At 40.0% G+C, this 27,488-nt stretch overlaps 1 protein-coding gene across 1 annotated transcript; it reads right to left on the bottom strand.

Moving 5' to 3' along the window:
* Positions 1 to 437: 437 nt before the first annotated feature.
* On the bottom strand, positions 438 to 25,241 carry NGLY1 (N-glycanase 1). Its single transcript, XM_075418991.1, has 12 exons — positions 24,998 to 25,241; positions 23,481 to 23,595; positions 21,090 to 21,332; positions 18,202 to 18,361; positions 14,751 to 14,973; positions 13,609 to 13,730; positions 13,047 to 13,192; positions 12,752 to 12,862; positions 7,093 to 7,257; positions 5,611 to 5,799; positions 2,104 to 2,281; positions 438 to 1,559 (listed from the first exon to the last, which is right to left on the bottom strand). Exons 1-12 carry the CDS (start codon positions 25,204 to 25,206, stop codon positions 1,384 to 1,386), a joined length of 2,037 nt encoding a protein of 678 aa, XP_075275106.1. The 5' UTR covers positions 25,207 to 25,241; the 3' UTR covers positions 438 to 1,383.
* Between the last annotated feature and the right edge of the window lie 2,247 nt (positions 25,242 to 27,488).

Below are 27,488 nucleotides of genomic sequence, written 5' to 3'. Positions count from 1 at the left end.
TCATACATCATTCTGTCGCTCCCAAACTGCCACAATATACCACTTTTTAAGATGCCTGTGGCATAATTTTGATGCCTACGCTCACTGTGTATATGCAGTTTCCTAATAAAGTCTGAATAGTCTTATATTTGCTTACATTTGTTGAAAGGTCAACAAACATTCATTTCAACATAAATTATTTTTGACAATCATTTCAAATTAACACATTGGTGGGAAGGGTCAGAAAGAGGAACAAAAAGTTTTAAAAACTCTGATCTTGAGAGCACCATCCCTAATTTTCACTTATTTTAAAATAAAACTACAGTTTGAACTTCGTATTATAGTCCTATAATAGAAAATTTTTTGTACAATCCAGCCATAGCCTTCCTCAAATTCTCTGATAAAAACTGTCCAATCTGAACATTCACTCCACACTTTATTCACAGCACTGCTACATCTGACGTCTCCTGGGTGGCAGTTTTTATTATATTCAATGAAGAGAAATTTAAACACTGCATTAATGAACAGAAAAATTGTATATACTTTTACATAGTTTGGGAATAGTATTCAAAGCAACTTAAGACAATAGCTTAGAAAGTTATTTCAACCTACAGACTTAATAAATCTTAAAAAGTGGGCAAATCCGGATTTATATCATTAAAAAGTATTTATAATGAATAATCTATTTTTTCATAGAAAAAAATTCTGATCTTTTTACTCAGTTTTAAGTCTCAATTTCATGACAATTTTAGGTATATAATGAACACTTCTTTCAAAATTAGTTTATTGTCCTAGCACACCATCATACTTCCAAACATTTCTAGGTATTAAATGCAAGTTTAATACTTAGGAATATAACAAGATCATCTCAAGATTGTTTCAAAATTTATCTTAATTTCTGCTCTTCTGGTTATTGCACAAAATCGTAATTTTCTTTTAAAATATCTAACTCTTCTATCATTCTTTAAAATATTTTAAAATCATCACAGGCATCTGTTGTAATCGGAAAATGGGATTCAAACTGTTTTTCCAAGGAGTAGATTACAAAAAAACCCCAGTAAGCCAACCTCCAGACTCCAAATGAAAATCAGTTACAATTGCTCTGTGCTCTTATGATCACTTTTCACTTCCTAAAAACTGTTTCCTTTTCATCATAAAGGTTAAGAAAAGGGTATTTAATGGTTCAATCCCGTAATTTTAGCGTTTGTTTTTAGAGCGAAGAGGTTTTCATTGTGATGTTTACCTATTCAATACACGGGCAGTTTCAAGTTGGTTAAATGGAAGCAGTGAAACAGGAAATAAGCTGCCAGCAGGAAGAACAGGAACTGCCAACCAAATCCTCATGTTGTATCCATGGTACAAGGTCTTCAAGGAATTTGAAGAATATCTCTTCTGTCCAGGCTCTCAGAGGTCACTGAGTTTTATAATTATCTCCAGGCAATTTTCCCCACATCTTGTTAAGCTGTCTCTGAACAGCTGTGTGTGTTGCCATGCAACTTCACCATCCCCTCCATCTAGAATTGCTTCTAAAGTAACTTCCGTTGCACCAGAAAAATCTGAATAGGAGCGAAGATTTTTATCTGTTGGAGGAAAAGACAAACAATTAGGTTATCCACTGCTCCAGACAGCATATAATGCTAGCATGCATGTTAAAAAGGGTAAGTTGTAATGGATGTTTAAGAATCTCAATTGCAACTACTCAAACTCATCTGCCAATCAGTGGCAGAAAAAAAAAAAACAGCTCCAAATTTTTAGTTATTATTTGTTTAGTGCTTGTGCTCAGAGGACCTAGTCAAGACTGAAGCTACCGCACATAGGAGCATCTATCCTTCCCAGTAAAACACACAAGTATCTTGTATCCACTATGTGCTAATCCTGCTCTGTTGCAGGTAGGGCTGTGTATATTAATAAAACTCGGGTTTTGTACCACATTTTTGTACAAATTTTGATTAAACGCACAGTATTTTCTTGACCTTGCTAAGAAAGAACGAGTTGGAAAAGTCAAACTGTATTTGCATTTTATATTTAATATTTGCACAGTATTTGCTCTCTCCATATAAACTACTTATTTCCAGCTACACCTTTGCTGCATCATATAATTCATTATTTAAATTTCACACTTACCTCCTATCACAGCAACTTCTGCTGTTGGAGACCAAAGTCTCCACTCTGTTCTTCCACTCTGAAATGTCTGACTGCTTGTCCTAACTGAAATGTTATCTATTTTCAGAGCAACTGACTTGCACTCAAACTTCCAGCTGATGGAAGCAGAGGGTGACCCTTCTTTTCGGGCTAAATAAACCTAAATGAAAAGAAGACATCATCAGCATGTCAAAAACTGAGATGACCAAGACATGTCTAATTAATCATTGTAACAAGGACATAAAATCTTAACATAACACACCTTCATTCTTTATCAAGCCTCTGAACCTTTAAAACTGTACACAGTACAATTTTGTATATAATGTCATTCTGAATCCTTAAGTCTAGTCCACAGTTAGGCAATTGTAGACGTTCATAGTCCTTCACTAGGGAACACTAATCTATTTCAACATGCTTGTTTAAAAGTTTAAGCCACAAAAGTATCTAAGTTTATTTAAAAAAAAAAAAAAAAAAAAAAGCAGACTTTTCCTTTTTACACAAATGCACAGGCCCACACACTTTGGTTGTTCAGTATTCCTGATGAAGAAAACTGTGTAATCAGTATTTTAGATTCTTCAGATGTGGCTGCTGGCAGCTCATCACTTTGCCTAGGACTTCATATGTCTTTGTGAAAGCAAATCACACATGCTAGCCATATATAAATCCTGTATCAACATTATTAGAACTGTTAGAGATTTGCATCATTTAGTGTAGTCCCAATGCTGTTCTAAACTTCACCTGGCTCAAGTCAAGCGTGTATGTCAACATTCACTAAAGTTATTATGAACCCTCATAAGAGTTATGAGCCCTCATAAGAGTTTTGTAATAAGCATCTGATGATCTTTTCAAGTCTAGTATCTATTATCAGCAAATCAGGATAACAGACATTACAGATTAAACTACCATGATCCTTTCAGAATCCTTAGGTAAGAAAATTTATAAAAATTCTGTCATGCCCAGGCTTCTGATTAATGTCATAGTGAATGGACTTACACAGCTCTTTAGTTTCTAGTCTGGAAAGAACAACCCTGAATAAAATGATGACAGTAAAACACAGTATTACGTTTTACTGAAGATCCCACCCTAATATAGAAATGTCATTGACAGACTATAAACCAGAATTTCAATGTTACTATGCACCAGGCATAAAAATGTTAATTCTCATGTTCAAGAAAGCTGAAAACCCCCAAAGACGTGAGGTGTTAAACTGAGGATCACCTATGAAAATGTAACTATTTAACCTGCTTTCACATGAATATAATCTTAATGTTCATGATAGTGCTGATCTCCACACATTTTTTTTTTATGTACCTCAGCTAGTGCCAGCAAGAGATTTCTCTTGATCAGATCCTACTGAATTGCCATATTTGAGTAAGGAAGCCAAAACACTCCACTAATGACTACTTGGTTGAGGTGCACTAAACATGGGTTTTTAGGGATAAAAACTAAAACATTAACCTGTTATCTTCCATTATAATATTCAAGCATTTAATCAGAAGAGCAGAAGTTAAAGTTTCCTTTTGTGTGGTTTTGACTGTCCTCTAACTTTCACACCTGGCTACTCTTTTTCCAGTATTTGAAAAAAGCCTGAATTCAGGAAAAAAAAAAAAAAAAAAAAAAGACTCATTCAAATTCTCTTCCACTGAAGTAATTCTACTGGAAAATAAGCTTTTAGAAACCCACGGATTTCAGATCTACAAGTTCTTACATTCTTATTATCACCTACTCTTTGTGTACCATAAAGTTAAGTGATATTGAATAGCAAGAAAATATACAAATACAATGGAGATGACTACTATCAGATTGGCCCAGATGATCATCAATCTGAATCCTTTTGATCAACAACATTGCAAAGACAGAATACATAACTGATGGTTCTTCCCTGTTACTCCTGGGCTAACACCTATAGTTCCCTTCACTGTGGCTTTTATATTTAAATTGCTTTCCATTCAGCACATACTACATGATAAACAAAATATTTCTGTGAAGGCTCCTTTGGCTGGTAAGTTTCTTGAACAGCTGCTGAATCAAACTCCAAATCCATACCTTGCAGATCTACTGGAGGCATTACAAAAAGAACACGCAAAAAACCCCAAACAACCTCTCCTCTGCTGTATCCCATAATACAAACAACCTTCAGCAAAAAGTCATTTTAGATTCATACACAGACTTTCTGCAAAATGCTGTTCCTGTAGAACTAACATGCCTTACCCACAAGCCTGAGATATACCTGGAGCTGTAGCTCCTAATTTCTCAAGGCCATCCTCTCATCCTTTATCTAGAAAAACTGAGCTGCTGTTGAATGCAAGGGTAAAGTCTTTTTGCCTGGTCTTACAGATCTGTCTCTCCCTGTTTTATCCAATTAGAAGAGCTGAGCAGAACAGCAGACTCCTAATCGGTTTCAGTGCAAAGACATTATGTTTCTTGCAAAAGTGGGGATAACTGATCATTGGAGACTTGAAGATACAATGTGCTATCAGATTTTTAGCAGGTCCTAGAGAAGCAGAGGACAGTTGTCCCTCATTCTGAGTTTTTGTTACTTTTCTTTTCCTATTAAGACTACCCTGTTGTAACATTTTGTATATTATTCTCCACTTGCTTCCCTTATTCCTTCTCTTTTACGTAGAATAACCTCTCCAAGCCATTCCCCAATGCATTTGGCAAGTCAGTTATGTATGGACCTAGCACAGAAAACCTCAGAAGACAGCTACCCACTTCGCTCCATTTTTCATCAATGGGAAGAAAACCATTGTCTAAGCTAGAAGAATGTTTGGCCAGAGACCTTTCAGAGTAGTCTAGTAAAGTGACAGGGGAACAACGCAATGACGTGCTATAGTCCCTGACAGGAATGCTCAGTTCCACGCTTGGTAGCTGTTGTGGGAAAAGCTGTTTGCTAGTAAACAACCCCTTCCCATCCCACAGGCATCCGTCCTCTTCTTGGATTTAGAGCATACGACTCTTCTGCTGCTCCATGTCCTGACAGATGGGAAGGAGTCTGGGCAGGGTATACAATAATCCGCATAACTGACAGGTTTTTGCCTTCTTGCAGATGGAACCATAATATTTAGGATGATAATTTCTTCCTTTGGCTGTGTATCAAAGAGGTGATACACTATAAAACTGTTCTCCAAAACAAACAAAATATTTTTTTGGAGAGAAGTACTGCTTTTCAATAACACAATATTGTGTGTTTGCCCAAAAGCATAAGCAGTAAAACATTTTTTTTTAAATTTGGTACTTTTGCAAGGATTTTACCTATCTGCACAGAATTTGGTCATCCTTTCCGAAAGACAAGCTAAATTTATTTCCAGTTTCTTAAGTCAACTGGCAATCTCACCTGAAGCTTAACAGCAACATTTACTAACATCAGCTAAATTTTACGGGCACCAAGAGATGTTTTAATGTCAAATACTGGCAAAAGCTTTCTATTTCATGGAGTTACCATACTTTTACAGTAGATTTTACATTTTGAATAATTGTTATCCTTACCATTTTCCAATCTGTTTCAACCTTTCTCCAAATAGACTCTGCTCTCCAAACACCTGTTTCCCAGCCAGTTATTTTTTCATTATTATTGGAAATCCGCGTATAACTATCTTCTACTATATTGTAGATGAGGTGGAAGAGTTTAGATGTCTTCTCTTTTTCAGAGGGAATAAAAATTACTTCTTTTCTTTTCTGAAAAAGACAAAAAATACAAGCACTTTCATTCCCCAGTACGTTTCAGTAAGACTGTTACTTTTAAACAGCATGCCATGGCTTCCCAATTCAGTTTTGCTTCCAATTGAAAAAAATGTCATTTTTAAGAGAGGTCACGGACAAAAGCATTTCTGCAAAACAAAAGTTCTAAATCAGTTTCCTACAATAGACTTGCACCTTCTCCAGAGTGAGTAGTAATTTTCTTTTTAGAATTTTCATACAACTCCTTTTAGAAGTAAATTACTAATAAATTAAAAATAGAAAATCTAATTCACAGATTAACATGTTAGGAATAGAAATTTTATGTTGAGTATATTTCTTGTACAATAAGTAAACGGTTAGTTTGAATAGCAAATGTAATTCTGTGACTATCATATAAGTGCTTGTATACTACATTTTACAGGTCAACTTCAAAAAACATGACGTACCAACGTCATAACTTGTCAGTATTACTTTTTTTTTTTTTTAAGATTTGTCATTGTTGTTCTGAGTTTCAGCAAAGCAGAAATTAAATCTTCTAAACTACGAAGAACTGAAATAAACTCTTAATTTCTCAAACTTTAACAATCCTAAGAAACTCCTTAATTTAACCTAACTGGTTCTATTTAGGATCATCAGTCATTTCACATGACAGGATCACTACAAAACTGTATTTAACGAGTGATGGGTAAGTCACACCTTTGCATGCTGCCTCAAGCTAAACATGGCTATGTTTCTGGGAAACAGTATCTTAGCATAAAATAATTAAAATCTTGCTTTCAGAAACAGTCAAAAATATTGACAGGAAAATCAGTTTAGCTTATTATTTAAGATATTGTTCCACTTACACATTCCTAATCGCTCCCATATTCTTGTATTAACAAAAGTAGTTGGTCAAAACCTACTTCCAGGCTTTAAACAATAGTAACTGATAATACAAATAAACATTTTAAGTTTTCCCAACTGCTTTCAACTGCCTTAAGTGTTCTAGTTCTGTCACGCTAACTAATTAAAAGGAAAAAAGGTATTTTTATTAACTTAAAAGAGCAAAACACACTTTAGATCAAGGATTCCCAAACATTTTTATAATCAACAGACCATCATCAATCCTCACAAATTACCTGTGGACCTGCACTGAATTCACATCAAACTTGTACCTAATGTTTTCACAAGTTTCACTGTTTGAACTAAACCTGTGGGTTACCTACCATGAAGCGCTATTCCTCTGCAGACCACAATCACAGAACCTCTAGTTAGCTACCTCTAAGAGAGTCACCAGTGCAAGTTAAATACCTCTGGACCAATTTCACCTCTCGCTACTCGCCAAGCCATTGAACCTGATGTTCTTCCACCATATTCTCCAGGTTTAGGTGTTTTAGGAGAAATAAATTCTACAAGCTCCACAATTGTTCTTTCCAAGAGCTCTCTTCTTCTATTTTCTGACAAAGATTGTTGTCTCTGAAAATACATTTAAGAAACAAAGTAAAAAATTCAGAAAAATGGTATTTGTAATTCTGTCCTAGAGTGACACCAACGGTGAAACAAATAATTGAAAAAAAACCCCAGATACATAACATTTAAAGTCTAGACTGACTGTTAGAAACATTAATCTTACACCACATGTGTAAATATAAATCAGTCATAACTGCAAGGTTATTCAACAGCAGTGCTTTTTCTGTGAAATTTCATGCACTAACTATGTGGAATAAGGTTTGTGCTACATGTATAAGACAGGTATAAGACATTTGCTTCGATGGTGAAACACTTCCATAACATATTTTATAGCTATTCACATATATTCTGTACCATAGCTGTTCCTGATAGTATTTTGGGGAAAGAGAAAGCAAGTGCAATTTTTGGGTCAAACTTTTCTTCTCTAAGGTGAAGTGATTTGGTTGGCAACAGTCTTGGTTTTGTGATTAAGTCCAAACAATCAGCTGGTCTCTAAAAGAGTTATTTCACAGTGACTGAGTCTACCATAAACAAACTATGATATTCATATTTTTGCAGATATCAGAAAACTGAGAAAAATGTATCACCTACACCCCCAGCTAAACCAGTGGAAAAGAAAAAGAATTACATAACATGATTTCTTTGCTCACATGAATAAAACTATGGGCCTTTTTTTGATACACAACTTTAAAACTCATTGAGAGGCTGAGGTTTTGTCTCCATGATTTTCATGCCAAATACACAGAGCTGATATGTGAAGCCTTTTTCCTTAACTGTGGATACACCCACACAGGATTGGAAAATGAAGTTCAACACTGAGTATGCAAATGATTACACATCATCTTTTTTTTTTCTGCTTTGGTGATCACCCAAGGCATGCACACTCAGTCCACCAGGACCTGAAATTTTAGTCCAGTAAGTATTCGAATTATCTCAAAAGCAGTCCTGACCCCAGAAAGTTTTGCTATTAGGGATCAGAAAAGAGGTATTTGAATGTTTTTTATTCCAGACAACATTGTAGACCTGGATAAAGAAAAGTAGACACAGAGAAATGATGAGAAACAGCTCCAGCTGAACAAATTCCAGCTGCCAAATACCAGTTCTAGCACAGCAGGGGGGCAATGCACCGCTGCTTGTGTTGATGGATGACACACAGCAACTCCAGCAGTTCCTCATGAAACACCAGGCCTTCCTGAATTTAGTATCTGCCCTGGCACTTTGGGTATCCACAGGAGTACTACAGATCTCACTCCAGCTCAGAGGAAGTTTGATATAGCTTACCCTAAGTTAACAATACCAATCTACAATTTTCTTCAAGCCACTCTGCTGTAGGGAAACCCAGCGTCAGGGGTCACCACCACTGAAATTCATAATGCCACACTAAGAATTTATTGCCCTTGCTCTGCAGCTGTTGTAAGAGTGTCTGGAAAAAAAACCTGTTAAAGAACAGTGCTTCAACACAAAAAAGGCACTTCAGAAGACAGGCCTCTTCTGTATGACACAAGAAATTAGTAAGTTCCCCCACTGTAAAGAGTACAAGTATGCTAATTCTTGTTATCTCCCCCCACCCGGCAGACTCCTGCAGATAAACGTGAGCCTAAGACATGCATAGAGCTCAGACTCTGCAGAGATCAGCACCGCCTGTGCTGGGAAAACCTGCAACTGCATTTCCTACAAACGACACTGTCATCAATAGCATTCATGTACTGAAACAGATTTCAAGAAATCCATTATCAACTGTCATGGCTCAAACTTCCTGCTTTTGTTTTTCCTTCAGGCACTACCCTCTACGTACATGCTCAGGCCCCACATCTCTTTGGCAGACAAAGGGAATAGGAAGGAAGATGGATTGTAAAGTGCAGCTTTAAAACCAGTCCTGCATCACGTGCAAATTATGCTGTTGATGCTTCCTGAAGGACTCTGCTTTCAGATCGATAACCTGTGATTTAAGCAGACCCACTGCTGGGTAAACAACAGATAATTTAAGAGTAGAAATTGAATTTTAAACCTTTACACAAGGAATACTGGCTCATCTCACATCAATCACCACAAAATGGTTGCAATTGAATCTAAATTACTAGTTTTCCTTTTAAGAGCTGACCTCATTGTAGCTACAACCATTTACAATCACTACCAAAAATGCAGCCTGGAGCAAATTAAAAATTTGTTTCCCTGCCTCACCATTCAACTTCCAATGAAAGCAGTGGAAAGTTCAGGGTCCTCTCCCCCGTCTACGGGGTAACATACAATGGACTGGAATAGGGTAGTGTCCATACAAAGTAGGTGAAGAAAAATTCGTAGACAGGGTGTGATATGGTACTATAGAATAACATCAGATAGTTGGTAATCCAGAGACTAAGCACTCGTTTAGGAATGCTTGACCCAAATAAAACACACACCATATTTCTGAAAAGCAAAATAGTATACCAAGTGGATTAAATTATCCTTGCCTCTTTTCCATTTAACAGCCAGTCATAGAATCATAGAATGGTTTGGGTTGGAAAGGACCTTAAAGACCATCTCGTTCCAAGCCCCATCCAAGCCGGCCTTGAACACTTCCAGGGAGGGGGCACCCACAGCTTCTCTGGGCAACCTGTTCCAGTGCCTCACCATGCTCATAGTGAAGAATTTCTTTCTTATATTTAATCTAAATCTACCCTCTTTCAGTTTAAAGCCATTACCCCTTGTCCTATCACTGCATGCCCTTGTAAAAATTCCCTCTTCAGCTTTCTTGCAGGCCCCTTCAGGTATTGGAAGGCTGCTCTGAGGTCTCCCCAGAGCCTTCTCTTCTCCATGCTGAAGAACCCCAACTCTCTCAGCCTTTCCTCACAGAAGAGGTGTTCTAGCCCTCAGATCATTTATGTGGTCCTACCCAGGAGTGACTCAACATCCTTCAAACTGTTGTGTGGTCTCTGCTTGGCCACTAAACAAGCAGACACATAGAAAAATAATGGCCACAGCTCTTTATCCAGGAAAGAGCAAAAATGATCTCTCAGAGTCCATTTTCACTAACATTACAGCATAGACAATAACGTATACTGCATACCATGCTTCTCTTTAGTTGTAACTTAGAAGAATTGAACTACAAAGGTGCAGTGTTGGAGCTCTGCATCAAAAGATACCATGACTATAATCCTTCCTAGTGTGGAACCAGTCTCCAGTAGATGATGGGGAAAGTGAAAGTTAGTGGAGGCCTCTGCCTATGTCAGTTATCTGGTGAACAGATTGCAGTGAAGGAAACAGCACACTAGCTGAAATGAAGACTTGTAAGAGTAATGAAAACCTGCTATAAGATGTCTTCATAATTCCAGGGATGAGCTGCCTTACCCCTCTACTGACTTCAGAAGCTGCTGAATACAACATGGACATCCTCAGACAGCGGCTTTTTAATGGCCCCTTGATTCCCACTGATTGTCACCTTAGTATGAACTTTAGGAAAGGCCCTTTGACTAAGACAAATGTAGAAAACAATCTCTGTTCATTTAGCAATTCAATGGAAACTACCTCTAAGCCCCTGAAATCCAATTCCAACTATAAGAGACAAAAGAAATAAAAAGGAGTAAGAACGGTTACTTACAGGGATTAAAATTTATTATTAAATTAGTAAATTAATTAATCAAACACTCTGAACACCTACTTGGCAAAAGGAAGCGTGTGTGGGAGGAGAGGAATGCAAGTATCATTCAACTTGTAGAAAGGGAGACCGAGTCATTCTTCAGAATAAGATACCATTAAAAAGATTGACAAAGTTGTTATAAAAAAAAAATCACAAACCAGACTTAATAATATTGGGAAGCGGTAGGGAAAACGTGCAGCATAGAGAAGAAAGGGCTGGGATTGTCCACGTGTAGAGAAAGGAAGATAGGAGAAATACAAGAGCACCTTGGAAGCACATGTACAGTTTTCTTCCCTGTACGCAGTTTTTAATGAAGTTTTTATTTAAAACATGACCAGAACGGCCGCTCTTTCTGTTTGAAAAGTGCTCATGTCAGCTTATGAGCTGCACAGTCCTACGAAGTAGCTGGAAAGGAGTAAGAAACAGGGCAACAGACCAACATGCAGCACCACCTGTTGGAGACCACCATATGCTTTTTTACTGGAGTTCTCTAAACTTCCGTAAATGAAACAGAGCATGATCCTACAGTGACATCACTGAGGTGAGAGGGAGGTCAGGCAAGCCAGCCCATGAGTCAGTTGTGCATACTTTCCCGATTCCATCAATTTTGTCAGCGTAATTTTTCAACTTACTAGCGCCCCATTTCTAAAGTTCTCTCTCGCTGTGGACAGCTGGTGGAGGAGAGGAGTCTGGTGACTGGTTTCGATTGCCAGTAGATCAGAAAAACATCCCCTCAGATCACTTTTGAAGTCAGCAAGGGTTCATTGCTCAGAAAGGACATCACTAAATTCCTGCAACCTTGCACACAGCGCATGCATTCCTCAACTTGAATTTCTGATCCTTTACCTCCTTTTATTTTGCCACTCTGTGGTCAGCCTTCTCATTGCTCCACTCTGCTATGTGACTAATTTTTCATTACTGATAAAACATTTGAGGCTGGGGCTTGAAATCGTGAGTCCAGCTCCATTCTTCACACTCCCAGTGTGTGACTATAACCCTCAAGCCAGCAGGCCTCTAAAAAGGCATAATCTGTTTATTAAGGTATCAGCTATATAATGCCACAGGAACCAGGACTTCTATGCACAAGGATCACCCCTAGAAGGAAGTGGGGACAAAATGGAACCTTACAGATAGCTCGAGGTTTTGTGGTATTCTAGTATATATCAAGTCAACAAAAGTTCATCCTGGTCCCAAGCATGGAGTGGAAAAAGCTTTGCAGAGAGGTGCTGTGGGCACTCAGCTTCTGCAGCTATGACACACAGGTGCAAATGGCTTCATGAGTTTTGGGGACATTAGGCACAAACAGTGAATGTGGCTCTGAGCCAAAGCTCTACTGACAGTATTCTGTACTTCTTGGAAGTCTCAGAAATAGCTTGTGAATCACTCCTCCCACTTCCTAGACCTTGTAAAAAGTAATGGAAAAAAACCAGGCCTACATTTCTAACAACTATAAATACCATTGTTTTCAAGTTATACTATTATTGATGTGGAAAATGTTCAGCTGCCCTCAAGGAGCCCACATAGTTACAAAGCAGTTGTCATTTATCCCCAACATCTATTGATGCACAAGTCTACTCCAAAGCCATCAAGAAAACATATATACACATGGTATATATTAGATATATACACACAGTGTATACACACACATTTGACTATGTAAGAGATAATATGGTAATCCTTTTACACACCACTATCTCATTTCACAGAAGTTCAGCACTGTAATTGATTCTTCTGTATTCAGTGTAAAATGAGGTCTGCATGGTTAGCAGTATTTCATATTCCATAGAGCATAGGCATTCTATCAGGTTACCAAATGCATTCCTTTGAACAAGGACTTCGCATTCTGGAAAGACACTTATGTTTCACTTACGAAAAGCTACATACCGTTCTATTTAGTGCATTAATTGTTTCACGTAGCGTAGCTTCACTGAGTGCTGTCCTTCTAGAGAGCACTTCTTCATGCTTACAGCTGTATCTCCAGGTGACATCAACCACCTCAAGCACAAGTTGAAGAAGAAAATAAAACAACCAAAAATTGCCACATATCTTACTTCATTTAAAGAGGTTAGCTAATCAAAGTATGGTTTTCTATAATAATTCTGGAAGTCACACTAAGATGGAATATATCACACACTTGCCTCAGAGCAAGTTTTGTTTTTATCAACATCACTACTCCTACCTCATCTTTAGAGAATGCCATTATGTAGGAGAGCTTCTTTCCCCAGCCAGTTTCATAGAGAAGAGGTTTATCACAGACATTTTCACAGGGATCACAGTGAAGCCACCTTTTCTGAGATGAAGAATATACTTCAGTCCACACATGATCTATATAACAAAGACCAAGAATAAACAATGAATCATAAGGAAAGATCCTCTCCTAATATTGCAGAATATTGTAACTTTTCCTGATTTACTAAATGAAGGAGCAGTTGAAAAAAAACATGGTTTTTGTTCATCTACATCCAGAGTTTCTGGAAATTTCTCTTCCTATCTTAGGATCACGTTCCCTTAGATTCAAATAAAGGTTGTATCATTCTGAAGTTAATCATCTAACCTTACTTGCAGAACCATATTTCATCTCATCAGGCAAGACAGGAAATTGAATTTATACTGTCTTTGTTAGCTGAACTGCACGATTTTATATGCTGCCTGATGGCTAATACAATTTGAGAACCATAAAAGATATAACCTCATTTTGCACAGGTCTGTATTAACATTACAATATTATAGAATACTGATACCTGTACAATCCCAGATATATCTAGCTTCAAACCCTACAGCTCTGCAACACAGTGTAAAACAGTTAGCCCACTCGCCACAGCGTCCACATCTGGTTTCCAGAAGTTTTTCAGGGTTATTATACCTACAGGAGAAAAACAAAACAAGAGCAGAATAACTGAAAATACATTTCACCTTTCAAAATCTTTACATTGTGACTGTCATTGCGATGATTTGAACAGATATCAGTGCCATTGAGTCCACACAAGATAATGGAAATGACTGCTCTACTGCACAAATCAAATGCAAACAGAAGGCTACTTTTACTTTGACTCACACAAACCCATCACGTTTACAGCAGCATTGAAATGAGTCTGGTTTTGTTCAGTTTTCAAAATTGACTTAGATTTCATCTTAAAATATTATTTTTGTATGCTAGTTCTTTTGATAGTCAATGAAAACATAAAAAAATGGCTATTTTCTCTTTTGCTATAGACTCAGCAGATGATGTGCATTACCCTTTGTGTTCATAGAATGGTTTGGGTTGGAAGGGACCGTAAAGATCATCTCGTTCCAACCCCTCTGCCATGGGCAGCGACACCTTCCACTAGACCCGGCTGCTCCAAGCCCCCTCCAGCCTGGCCTTGAACACTGCCAGGGAGTGGGTACCCACAGCTTCTCTGGGCAACCTGTTCCAGTACCTCACCACCCTCACAGTGAAGAATCTCTTTCTTGTATCTAATCTAAATCTACCCTCCTACATTTTAAAGCCATTACCCCTTGTCCTACCACTGCATGCCCTTGTAACAGAAGTGAAAGTTCTCCTTGAAATAACACAGGCCTACCTACATAGTATGCCAATATTAACTTATTTTATCTAGAAGTTGCATTTTATCAAATTGAGCTTAAAAAAAAAAAAGAAGAAAATCAGACCAGTATTCAGAACAAGGCCATGTAAAAGGAAGCAATATATTGTTTTTAAAAATCTCTTCTATTATAGAGCAATTGCTGGTTCATCAACCATACCATCACGTTGCTTAAAATGGCTTCTCTTATCTTTGAGCCAAAAACTTATCACTTGTTCACAAAATGCACAAATGCAAAGCTCTTTCTAGAAAGATAAGGGAAAAAAAAAAAAAGACAAAGCAAATCTTTGTATACTCACCTTGGGAATCTATTACAGATCTGACACTGGTGGCAGTAATGATTTTCCACTCGACTGGCGTTCCACCTTAAATCATCATCAGTAGGCAACAGGTAGTCACTTTTAGGCTCTGTCTGCCCACCACACCTGCTGCAAGGAAGATTATTTACCCAATGAAAAAAGTCATTCTTAAACCAGTCCAAGAGCTCCAACAACAAGAAGTCCTCTTCATTCACATGTGCACCTGTAAAATTTACACAACACAGGTCAAATGGAAAAAATAATTTAGTTGAACTTTCCAGTATCTACTATCTCTGGGCCTTTATTATATTTTAGATGTCTCATTATAAAAAAACCTCATATGTTACTTAAGCACACACACACAAAAAAAAAATCTAAATTCTCAAGACTGGATAATATCAAACTGTATAATTAAAGAACAAAAAACTGCACCCAAACACTATACCTAGAGTGAGAATAAGGAATTGCTCAGAAAAACAATTTAGATACATAGTGAAGCCTGGTGAAGGTTCCTCATGCCCCTCATATTCTTTCAGGGCTTCAGAAGAGAGAGTGTTAATTCTTTTTCCGCTCCTAAATATCCTTTTACTATTCTTGGCTATTAAACTAGGAATAACAATTGCTTTGATTTCATAACTCCAGAGCACCAGACACTGGCAGCAGTCTAAACAACCAGGTGTAATATCAACAGACTTTCTACAACAGGTTAATTACTCTAGAACATGTACATATATCATGTAAACAAACTTGAGTTTGTTTATAAATTCAGCAAATAAACACCATTGTCAGCTTACACAGGCTAGACACAGGATGTCTTTATTTCTCTACTCTAGCTGATCCCACCACACCAGACCACCAGACTCTTCTGGCCCATCTTCCTGTGTTCACAACAGGTGTTAGAATCTACTCACACTGGAGATAACCCCACTTTACTGAATTAATAAATTTAAAAACCCAGTCTTCCAACAGAGATTCATCCCTTCTAACTCAGAGTCTTTAAACATATGTTTTGCTCCAGTACTCAGAGAGATTCTCTTCCTTCTCAGATTCATAAACATTCAACTAAGTTCTCCTATTAACTACATAATCTAGGCCACACTGCAACCATAGATATTAATACTTGGTTATTTTATCTACTATAGTTTGCTTGTAGTCACAGTGCAGATAGGTCTAACTAATGAATATGAAGAACTAAAAGTAATTTCTAAAAATGCCGTTTAAAAGAAGTTGAAGGAAGCTGCAAATTTGTGCGCTAGCTCCTTTTTCAGGATGGCGAAAAAAGACTAGGCAAAATGTGTAGTTTATTCATTTACAGCTTCAGAGAAAGATGTGAATTGAACTAAGTAGTGTTTGGCACAAAGGAATCTGTCGGGGCCCTAATTATACTGAACGTACATTGCCAAGACCATGAAGCGCAAGAAAACCTGACTTCTAATTGTAGTAAAATTTCTATTGTTACTTATTATCATTTTCACTATATGTGAACGTTGTTTGTACTGAAACACTAAGACAAGGTGTTATTGCTTACAAAATGGATTTGATTGCACGTCAACTAAAAACTGAACGAGATGATTTTGAGCACAGGCCATATTCTCTTTTCCTGAATAACAACATACAAACCAGAAACCATCTATGAAAATTACTGTTATCATATAAATATTCTTCTCTGGGTTCGTAAAATAAATCCATCATCAAAACATTGCATGGAAAGAATGACGAATGTGATTTATTTGAACAGAAAACAGTTGGCTGTGCCACGCAGCTGTTTTTGACTGCACAATCCACCTTTCTAACGGAAACTGGTAAACTGCAAAAACAATGCCACAAAACCGTACTTCTGATCAAAAGACTGTAACCGGCCTAGTACAGTCTTTATGAGTCAAAAATGCCTATTTTACATTCTAAGGGAAGTCCTAAAAACAAGTGTCCCTGAGCACCAAGCAGTTACTCCCACATGTGACAGTCTTAACACAGCAGTACAGATAAACGAAAGAAGATGAAAGGGCCAATTATCCACACATCTCATACACAGTCTATTCCCAGAGGAATGTTTCTATAAAGCTCTTTAAAAACACTTTCAAACTGTCACAGTCCAAAACAGTGGAGTTCTATCCCTTCCCCTTTATTTGTCTCTAAATTAGGGTCTGGAAGCCATTTTGAATAGATCAGCTTGATGGCTTGGGAAGATGCATCTGGAAACACCACCCTGCTCCTTCCTTCCCCTTTTTAAATAATGAGCACAGCAGAATTACAGCAGTCTAGGAGGTATGCTTGTGTTTCCCCCCCCCCCCCATTTTTAAAAGAATATAAATAGTTTTCATTTATTACTGCTAAGTCTCTTTTCCCCATTGCACTGTCCTATGTTACTGAACAAGAACGCTTTCTGCTTGTTTATGTAGTTTACTACCTCCCAATACAGCTTTATAAAAAGAGAAAAATTGCCAGGAAAATCCATTGTAAAAAAGTTCCCTAATGCCAAAGGTACAATTACATACTAGTGTGTGGCTGTATGAGACATCACAAAGTCATTCATAAAAATGATGAGAAGAGCTTATTTTTGGTTTACAAATCAACAGCACTACCATCAAGCTGGCACAATTGCTTCACCGAGAGTCTTCTATCACAGGTTCACAGTGAAAAGGATTGTTTGGTTTAAATTATGGTCATGGAAGCAGGTTTTTATTTCAATATTTCTCGTACAAGTAAAATTTCACTATATTGCTAAACAAATCTAAAACTGTCATTTGAAAATAGAAAAGTCGTTTTTAACTGACAAAGACTTACTACATTCAAAACAAACTTGCATTTATAAAGAAAATACAAGTTTTAGCCACTAATGCCACAAATATTTATGCCTATGTTTCACTTCTAGCTCCAAGAGGATGGCACATGAACAACCCTATCCATTTAAGTATTAGCATAAAAGGTGATTCTTTGTATCATGTTGTGTCTTGGAAAGGTCTCATGCAAAGTCTCACCAATAATAACACTTCAAAAAGAGAAGCAGCATTGTCAAATTTTATTCTGAATTTGGTAGTGTCGTACATATGGGAAAACTGCACTCTGACAAATTCATAACAATGACAACTCAAACAAGAAGCTCCCCTCCTCTTGTAGTTATTTCACTCGAGATGCAAGAAATATAACAGCATATGCTCAGCCCATTTCTTTCCCCAGCATTGTTTACTACTAATTCATAAATTAAGAGTTCAAAATTTCTATGTGAAAGCCGTAAAGGATGGATGACAAAAATAAAATGAAATAAGAAACAAAAGGAAAGAGTAGACAATTTTAAAATTAGCAAGAAGGTAATGTCCATTTAGAGACAGCATTTGAAAGCTGCAGATACATGACCAAATTCACACGCCTAAAGCATAGCAGGTATACGCATCATTCAGATGTTTGAAAGAACATGTCTAGTTTCATATACATTATAACTTGGTAGCATTACCTTTGTCGAGTCTTGTAGCTTGTGCTAGCTTTTTCTGAGCCTTCCCTTTCAATTGCTGGAGGGGAATTGAAGCTAGTGCTTTCTGCTGAATAGAAGGATTCTCATACATCAATACAAGATGCTCAAATTTTGTTTGAAGTGTTTTCAATATATTTGCAGCCTGCAAAAGGATTTTCAGTCACAAGATGATTTATGAACTTCCACCTTAAATCAGAAGAACCAAGCTCTCCTATTTTAGCTCGTCAGTCACAATTCTCTACTCATAGTTACATTACATATTTCTTTACAGGTGAAATGTTTATTTCCAAGATATCAATAAAAATTGCAGACACCCCCACCCAAACTGTAATGCCAGCCATGTCATCTTTAAGCATTCCAAATAGTGTCCCGAGTGAAAAGTGTACTGATTCAGGGAGAAAACTGGTTTTGAAGACACCTCTAATGGCACAGTTTTTGCCTTACTCCCCAGCCCTGCCAATTTCTTTTGGACACCTCTTACCTGAAATCCATGCAAGGACTTGTAATTTATTCCATTTCCCGGACACTGCTGTACCATCTCATAGAACTCAATTATTGACAAATGCTGCTTTTCTATTTCTTATTCATGAATGCTGCTTGTCTATTTCTACTTCCTTCTCTCGGGGATCAACTCTGATACAAACTCGAACAGACAGCCCTGTGACCATATACTCCACAGCGTATTTCACTAGAAATAGAATATAAGAACTAGGCTTCTTCAGTTAGCTCTCTTAAGTGTCACTTCATGGCAACTACGTGTTGTGCTCAGCAAGGTACACTCATATCTACTAAAATAAATAGCTGAAGTGAATAGTAGAGTTAGCAGTTGAGCAAACTATGTACTCCCATTAAAAGGCGAACAACACAGAAAGTGAAATGGGATTTTAAAATTAAGTCTGGCATATTTGGGGGGGAAGTCTGTGGCACTGCTAAATTATCTTTTCTTTACCACTAGATCATGCTTGTCTTGTTAAATACCACACTTGCCTGAAATAATAGCAGCAAATGCAACATAGTACACAGCTGTAAGAACTCTGCAGAAGACAACTTCTTCCAAAGGAGCATTTAAACTAGGAGTGATTACTTTGATGCTGGACAGTACTACAGGACCAGTCCTTACTTTTTATAACTGCTGAAACAGAACAGAACTGGTTTCGCTCTTCCTGGAGCTCATCAGCCGTAAGTAACTGGTTTAACATCATAAACCCAATTGTGTTCACACTCATTTTAATGCAAGTTGAAAGAACAGAAACAAGGGAAGTTAGTGACTGCCAACGGCTTACAGATCTTCATGCTCTGTCAGCTCCCTGAAAGAGTGTTCAGAGATATCGCTCAGCACAACGGAACGTCTCCCAGATTCTTTACAATTCAGATTTTCCCACTGGCAAACACCATCAGTGCTACAGCAGTGCTCAACAGGTTTCACGGAAGCCACTGTACACCAACGAAGTCTTATGCAAACATCTAGAAGTGTTGTGAACCTCACTGCAAATCTAAGTTTAGATACCTCTTTCCTCCTATAATCACTATGTCATCCAGGAGGTGATCAGAATCCATCCACTAGAATAATGACTAGCCATAGCTTTCCTTCTCCAACTCTGAATAATGCTTTACAATAAACAACACAGAAGAGACATGCATGAGGCAAGGTAATGATGGGTTAGATCCCTAAAATGGTGCGATTTAGGAATATTTGTGTGCTGTCCCAAGTAATCCACTTTTCCATGTGCTTACTGGGACTCCCATGAATCACAGGTGTAACATATAGGAAAGAAATAAAAATGCTTGCAGTACAAAAACCACTCAATCTCTCTGACATCTGACTGCAGCACACACAACAACAATACAACTATACCACTACAGTATAGTCACTGAAAGTCAAAACACTTACTGCTGTGCAAGCAAAATGGCCGAGTCATAGCCAGAAGATATTTTATGGACTTCCTTCCAATCAACTCAGACTATAAAGATCAAACTGAATGGCTCAGAGCGCTATCAGTGTAATTCCCTGAAGACACCAGCTGAAACACAGCATTCTAATACAGTGCCAACATTGCATTAGCAATGTCTCCAAATTAGAGTAAGTTTGGTCCCACCACCTACGTTGAATCTCATGAAGCATGGAAAAATCAGTTGCAGAGAAATGGATCCACAAATTCGATGACTAGCGTAAGACAGGGCAGAATAACGACAAATGAGAAGGTTTAGCCTCAGAATACATCAAGCATCATCTTGAAATCTGCAACAATTTTTTCAATGCAAGATCAACACAACTTTTAAAACTTCCAGTACTGACCTGTACTGCAGCAAGTCATAATCCCTTCCAACCACTACTGCAGAAGCAGCTGAAACAGTAAAACCCATGAAACAGACCAAGAAAACAGAAATCTTCAAACAAACCCAGCCAGTATATTTTAAAGGCAACTACAGGCATGCTAACATAATTGGATCAAATGGCTCAATATTGAAGTGCCTATAACAATTCCATTCCCAGAGGACATTATGGGTGATGATGGGTCACCAAGTGCTCTCTCTCCCCAAATGCCATCACTTCAATCTATGCTTTGCCATTTCTCTTCCACTGATCTGGCACACTTCATTATAAAGTTCCATGGAGACTGAAGAAAACACTCAAAAACTCCAGAAACTACTGGAAAAAGAAAAAGTTCCTCTAGTCCAACCTCCTGCTCAAAGCAGGACTAGCTATGAGGTCAGACCAAGTTGCTTTCGGCTTCATCCAGCCAGGTCTTGAAAATGCCCACATCTGGAGACTACACATCCTGTCTGAGCAACCTGTCCCAAAACTTAACTCTTCTTCAATCTTTATATTCAAGATTAGTGCACCTACAAAGTTTTCAGGTTATAATTACCTTTTCAAGAGATTGCACAAGTGATGTTTCTGGTTGCTGATGGGCAGCGGCAAGAACAGAGTCAGCAGGTCTTGAAGGCTGATGTGCAACTGTCTGAGTGCTAGCCACAGTTTCAGTGGATCCCGACCTGTGGATTTGATTTGACTCATTCAGTCTGCTACTCCTTTCTCCAGCAATTAAGTCTCTGATTTTACGTAGCTGTTCAATCGAAGCTTCCTTAGGAAAAACCAGGTGAGTTTCTCCCTGAAATTCAGAGAAATTAATTCAGCAGTTAATGCAGATCTCAGCTACTGAGCTGTTTGTATTTATAGCTAACAGCTGTATCATTTACTGGAAGTTAGCATGCTAAGACTTGGCAGGATTCAGCCTTCAGATTAGGTCCCTTACGGCAGAAGCCATTGGATCAAGAACCTACAGTCAGCCTAGAGAAAAAGGGGTTCATAGCAACATGTTTTTGTTAGTAACTTATTTTGCAGAGCCACACATGGACAATGCAATTATGGTTTGGCAGAGAAAGCAGCAACAACAGAAATGAACAACAAATGTTCAGTTCTCACAGTACAGCAGTGAAGCACCAGGCAACACAGGAGGACAGCCAATAGTGGGGGAAGAAGGCTCTAGCAAGGCATCTGCTGGGAATTCTCTTCCTATACTGATATCTATTAGGTTTTATAAGTTTTCAGATAGGAATTATTATTCCTACTGAGACCTGTACCCAGCTCGATTTCTGTGTTCCTATTTTTGACTGTAACATGATTACTGGTCGCATAACAAGAGATTAGTAATTATGATAGAAGCAAGTATCAGTGTACTTAACACGAAGAAAAAGATTACTAAAAATATGAATATCCTGAAGCATTCATACTTTAAGAGTTTCAGTTTCTGCCACTGCAGCACTTCTATTTATTAAACTGAGTAATCTGTTTAGCCAGCTACCTTAGGTCACCTATCCTTGCAGACGCGGTGCTTCACATTAACACTTACAATCACCACAAAACTAAATGGAATGTATCAATCCAACAGAAGAGTCCTCATTTTTAATTGAAACAGTTGGCTTACCAAGGAGAGACAAAAGAAGGCACAATTTCAGTTATTTCAGTTGAGAAGAAGTTTGTGAGCTCCAGCCTCAATTGACATAATAACTATTAGACTTAGCCAACATGGTCTTAAAGATCTGACAGGAGTGGGAGTAGCACTTCATAATATGTTTAAAGTGACTGTTATTATTGCTTGAGTGCTTCGCTAGCTACCTCTTGGCTAAAACACATCATTAAAAGTCATCTCCTGAGCATCAGCATGATAATAAATCTGCAGACTGTTTCTCCCTCTGCAGTCACCATTTCTTTCAGCGTATTTTTTTTTTTTTTAATTAGGACAACTACACTAATTAACCCAAAGAGAAGACAGAGGTCTCATGACAGCTGGACCTAAATAACATAACGTATGTACCCATTAAGAAGCATGGCATCAAATACACAAAGCAAAGCAAAGCTGGAGCAAGAGCTTTGCACCATTAAACAAGAGTCGGGTTTTCACCCCAGCTTCCCTGTAATTATAGAGGCTGTTTCTAGCTTAATAAGCTTTGGCAGCTTAAGTTCCACTAAGACAGGAAGCATTTCAGGACACAAAGCAATCTTCAAACTACATTTTTGTGACTGCAACAGAAACAAGATTCACTCAATACTATTTTAGGATACAGTTTCATAACTGTTCTAAAAGGGTAAAAGTCTCAACCTCCCACTATTTCAATAGTCTGTTGCCCTCCACTGCTGTCAGGACAACACCAGTACCTCTGCAGCTGCACTGTGAACTGGCTGAAAAATATTTCTTTTTTGTTTGTTTCAGGGGATTAATTTTTAAATCAGATCTGCCTCCCTTATCTAACTCACTACGGGGCCACACAAGCCCCACTGATAGTAGGAACAAGCAGCAGAAGAGCAGGACTTTTTTTTCCCCCCCTTTCAAACGACGGTTTCATCGCACAGATTTACAATATGGAAACTACTGTCTGATGATGCAGTCTGATGGCTGCCCAATAGTGAGCTGCTACTTAAGAGAAGGGGTTTTCACCCCATTTCCCACCATTTCCTTTGTGCCAGCATGGATATATATCTGGCCATTAAGAAAACCAGTAGTGCGTCTGAACAGCAGAGAATCAGTCTTATCACAGATCAGCTTAGCTCTAGCTCCATCAGGTTTCTGAACTAGCCTCATCTACATTTTCCATTGGTTAACGGCAGGTATTTGCAAACAAGGACTGAAAAAAAATAAGAAAATAGCAATTGACTCAAAATCAAGTGCGTTACAACTGGGAAAGGAAAAAAAAAATCCTATTTTAAATTTTAGTGTGTAAACTCATGAAGACACCAGAAATGACTAAGTTATACTTACCTCTTGAAACCCCATCTCAAATAAACATTCAACTGCTCCTCTTACAGGCAACAGCCTCGTGGAAAATGCTGGATTTCCAATCCGAATTAATCTATATTTTTCTTCATAAGGATTCCTGTAGAAATTTAAAGTTTTAACCACATTTGCAAATTAAGTAAACACTTAAAAGCTGACTAACTGTACTAAGCAGCACTAGTCATTCATAAGAAATTTTTTTAAAAGTTAGGTTTCACATTCTGCCTACGTGGTGCGAATGAAACTAATCTGGAACTCTGACTTAATCCACGTCCTTCTGCATTTAACTTTGAGAGTCACAAAATTGGTTTTAAATTTTAGTTTGCAACTTGAGCTCGTAAATATGTGTTTTGTAGTCCTAGCCAGCAGTGCTTAGTCTGCAGAGACACTTAAAAGACAACTTCACGCCCCCCTCTACCTGGCAGCATTCTAACTGAACTCCTCAGCTCCATGTTGGCTGGTTTTAGGCCCACTACGGAAGCTATACTAAACTTCCTGGTACATGGGCTAAACCACTGTGGTCTCTGGCTCCTGAAAGGCCACCTCTCAGTACCCCTTCCATCTTTCAACTCTTCTAAGCCTTCTTCTCTCGCCTCTTTCTTTAAAAGAAGTCAGCCTGGGACCCGATCTTCTCTGTCATGCAGGACCGTTTTCCAAGTGGTTGGCAAACCAGATACAGGCAGGGAGGGGCAGCTCATACAGCTCAAGTTGCTTGAAGACATCAAGGTCAATCACACATGTTGGCGTGTGTGTATATATACTCTACAGAGCCACCTTCTAAAAATGCAACTATAATTAACTCCTGATACCAATCTTACCGAGTCAGAAGAGAAAGGAAACAGAAAAATCAAGCGACTATTTTAGCACTATTTGTTACGCATCCACTAATTTTTAGGTGTCTAAATGCTCGCAGAATCAGGGCCAATGCAGGCTTTTACATTCAAGGCCAAAAACTGGCCCTCAAAACAAACCAACCAGCAATAAATAAGCAAACATAAGTCAGAGCCACTACACGTCTTTAAACGACGACAAAAAGAAGCGAGATTGTTTCGAACTTCGGTATTACACAAGAAGATTGAATCACATGGCTCATCTTCCAGACTGCCAGCCCAGAAACAAACCGCTGCGCCGGGCTGTTCAATGACAGATTCCCTCCGAACCGCCTTCAGTCGCCCCACAGGAACGGACAAGCTCACAGGTGGGCTCTCGCTTTCTGAAAGAAGCGCCAGCCAAAGCCTGGGACCCCCGCCGCCGCCCTCGGGGGGGGGGGGGGCGGGGGGGCGCTGCTCGGACCCCGGCCCTTCGGGATCCCGCCGCCGCCCTCGGGGGGGGCCGCTTTCGGGACGCGGCGGCGAGCAGCGCGGCCGCCCTCGGGGCCTGAAGCGGCAGGCTCCCGACAGCCGCCCCAGGGCCTGGCGCGGCCGGGCCGGCCGGTCACCCCGCGGCAACGCCCGCCGCCCCAGCGAGCCGAGCACGGCTCGGCCACCTCCCGCCCCGCTCACCGGAGAATGTTGTCCGCGTAGGTGAGGAGCAGCCGCGAGGCCTCCAGGAAGATCTCCCGCCCGTTCTGGCAAAGCTCGCTCACGGCGGCGGAACCCGGCGAGGAAGAGAGGCCCACGGCGGCCGCCATCGCGCCCTCCCGGCACGCGCCCCAAGCGGGCAGCGCCGCCAGCACCCAGCCCTGCGCCAGGAGCGCGCCCGCAGCACGCATGCGCAGTCGGAGCAGTGAGGTCACTGCCCTCAGACCTCGGGGCGGCGGGGGGGGCCTTAAAGGGCCAGCGCCGGGAGCGCGGCGTGGCGGCGGCCGCTTTTGCTGAGATTACAGTTATTATCCCTACTAGCGTCGTTTAAAAGTGACTAATTCAGCCCTCAAAATCATGGAACCGGTACCAAAGCAATAAAATTTTAATTTAAGGTGATGCCATATTCCTCGACTGCTTTTTCAGCTTTTAACTTCCCATTCCGTGCTTTTCATGTGTAGGCTGTGCCCTCTCAAACGTAAACACCAACTCTACTGCGGTGCGCCGAACGTTACGTACCTGAGGCGTGTGAGTACAGCGTTTGTAAGTAACATCTCGGTAGTGCTCATAGCGAAGTGCTGTGGAAAAACTAGAAAACCGAGTGCCAACTTCCAACAAATCACACACACCTTAAACGTCCAGCAGAACATTATTGCTAAAGGGAAATTACACTCTTCATAAAAAAAAAAATCTACACGCATGTTTATTTTTTCTTCATTAAATATTGCGCTTCCCTCCTTTTTGGCTCCTTTTCTTTTTTTTCCTTTTTCCTGCAGTAGGTGCTCCGAGTCTTTGTTGATGAGACTTCGGCACGCATTTTATGCTCTGCCATGGCGGCTTCTGGATTTCATGTGTTTGAAGTATGGTGCCACCGGCTTTCTCAGGTGAAAACTTCACTGTTCCTACATGCCACCTCAGGCATAGTCTTGATTAATAGTCTTGTTAAACAACTTTATCAATGATCTGGATGAGGGGATTGAGCGCTCCCTCAGTAAGTTTGCAGATGACACCAAGCTGGGCGGGAGTGTCGATCTGCTTGAGGGTAGGAGGGCTCTGCAGAGGGATCTGGACAGGCTGCATCGATGGGCCGAAGCCAGCTGCATGAGATTCAACAAGGCCAAGTACCGGGTCCTGCACTTGGGTCACAACAACCCCATGCAATGCTACAGGCTTGGGGAAGAGTGGCTGGAAAGCTGCCCGATGGAAAAGGACCTGGGAGTGTTGGTCGACAGCCGGCTGAACAGGAGCCAGCAGTGTGCCCAGGTGGCCAAGAAGGCCAGTGGCATCCTGGCTTGTATTAGGAATAGTGTGGCCAGTGGGAGTAGACAGGGGATCGTGCCCCTATACTTGGCACTGGTGAGGCCGCACCTGGAGTACTGTGTTCAGTTTTGGGCCCCTCACTACAAGGAGGACATTGAGGGGCTGGAGCATGTCCAGAGAAGAGCAATGAGGCTGGTGAGGGGTCTGGAGAACAAGTCTTATGAGGAGCGGCCGAGGGAGCTGGGGCTGTTTAGTCTGGAGGAGGCTGAGGGGGGACCTTATTGCTCTCTACAGCTACCTGAAAGGAGGTTGTAGTGAGGCAGGTGTTGGTCTCTTCTCCCAGGTAACTAGCAATAGGAGGAGAGGTAATGGCTTCAAGTTGCATCAGGGGAGGTTTAGATTGGTTATCAGGGAAAATTTCTTTACTGAAAGAGTGGTCAGGCATTGGCAGGGCTGCCCAGGGAAGTGGTGGAGTCATCATCCCTGCAAGTGTTCACAAAACGTGTAGATGTGGCACTTTGGGACATGGTTTAGCTGGCATGGTGGTGATGGGTTAACGGTTGGACTTGATGATCTTAGAGGTCTTTTCCAACCTTAATGATTCTATGATTCACAGCTAGCAGCTTGGTCCCAGTTCACATTGTGCACTATGGTTTCTGCATCCGGAAGGAGCAATAAAAAATAGTTTCCTTTTGTGTATTCATGCTGTCGGCGTATTTGCACACGTATTTTAAAGACACTCCTGTAAGGTCAGTGATCAACTTGTCTTTGTTTACTTCTGTCTTCTCTACCAGCATTTCGGCATCCACGTGGAGGAGCACACCTTATCCGGGAACATGACAGTGAAGGTGGGAGATGGTGAAGGATGGGGCTCTGTGGGGTGCAGAGCGCGGAATGGGGAGCGGATGGGGACCGGGACTACAGCGATGGAACGAACTGCAGGCAGGAGAACGGCGCTAAGGAATTAGCTGTGGTGGAATACGAACCTGGCCTGGAGGAGGCTGAGAGGTCCTGAGGGGCCCCTCAAGCACGGGTGCCCGATGGCCATGAGTTACACGGTTACGCACCGCTCACCACCGGAGCTTCGACCGTTCCCTGCCGCTCACCGCAGAAATGCGCTGCTGTACGCGTGCCTCGCTAAGTAAGCCGATGGGAAAGGACCGGGTTTCCCTTAGGGCCGCACCGTCACCCTCTCCCACAGCCGCCGCCGCCC

Source organism: Opisthocomus hoazin, chromosome 4 (genome assembly GCF_030867145.1).
Source record: "Opisthocomus hoazin isolate bOpiHoa1 chromosome 4, bOpiHoa1.hap1, whole genome shotgun sequence".
Taxonomy (NCBI): domain Eukaryota; kingdom Metazoa; phylum Chordata; class Aves; order Opisthocomiformes; family Opisthocomidae; genus Opisthocomus; species Opisthocomus hoazin.
This window is presented reverse-complemented; position numbering and strand designations above follow the sequence as displayed.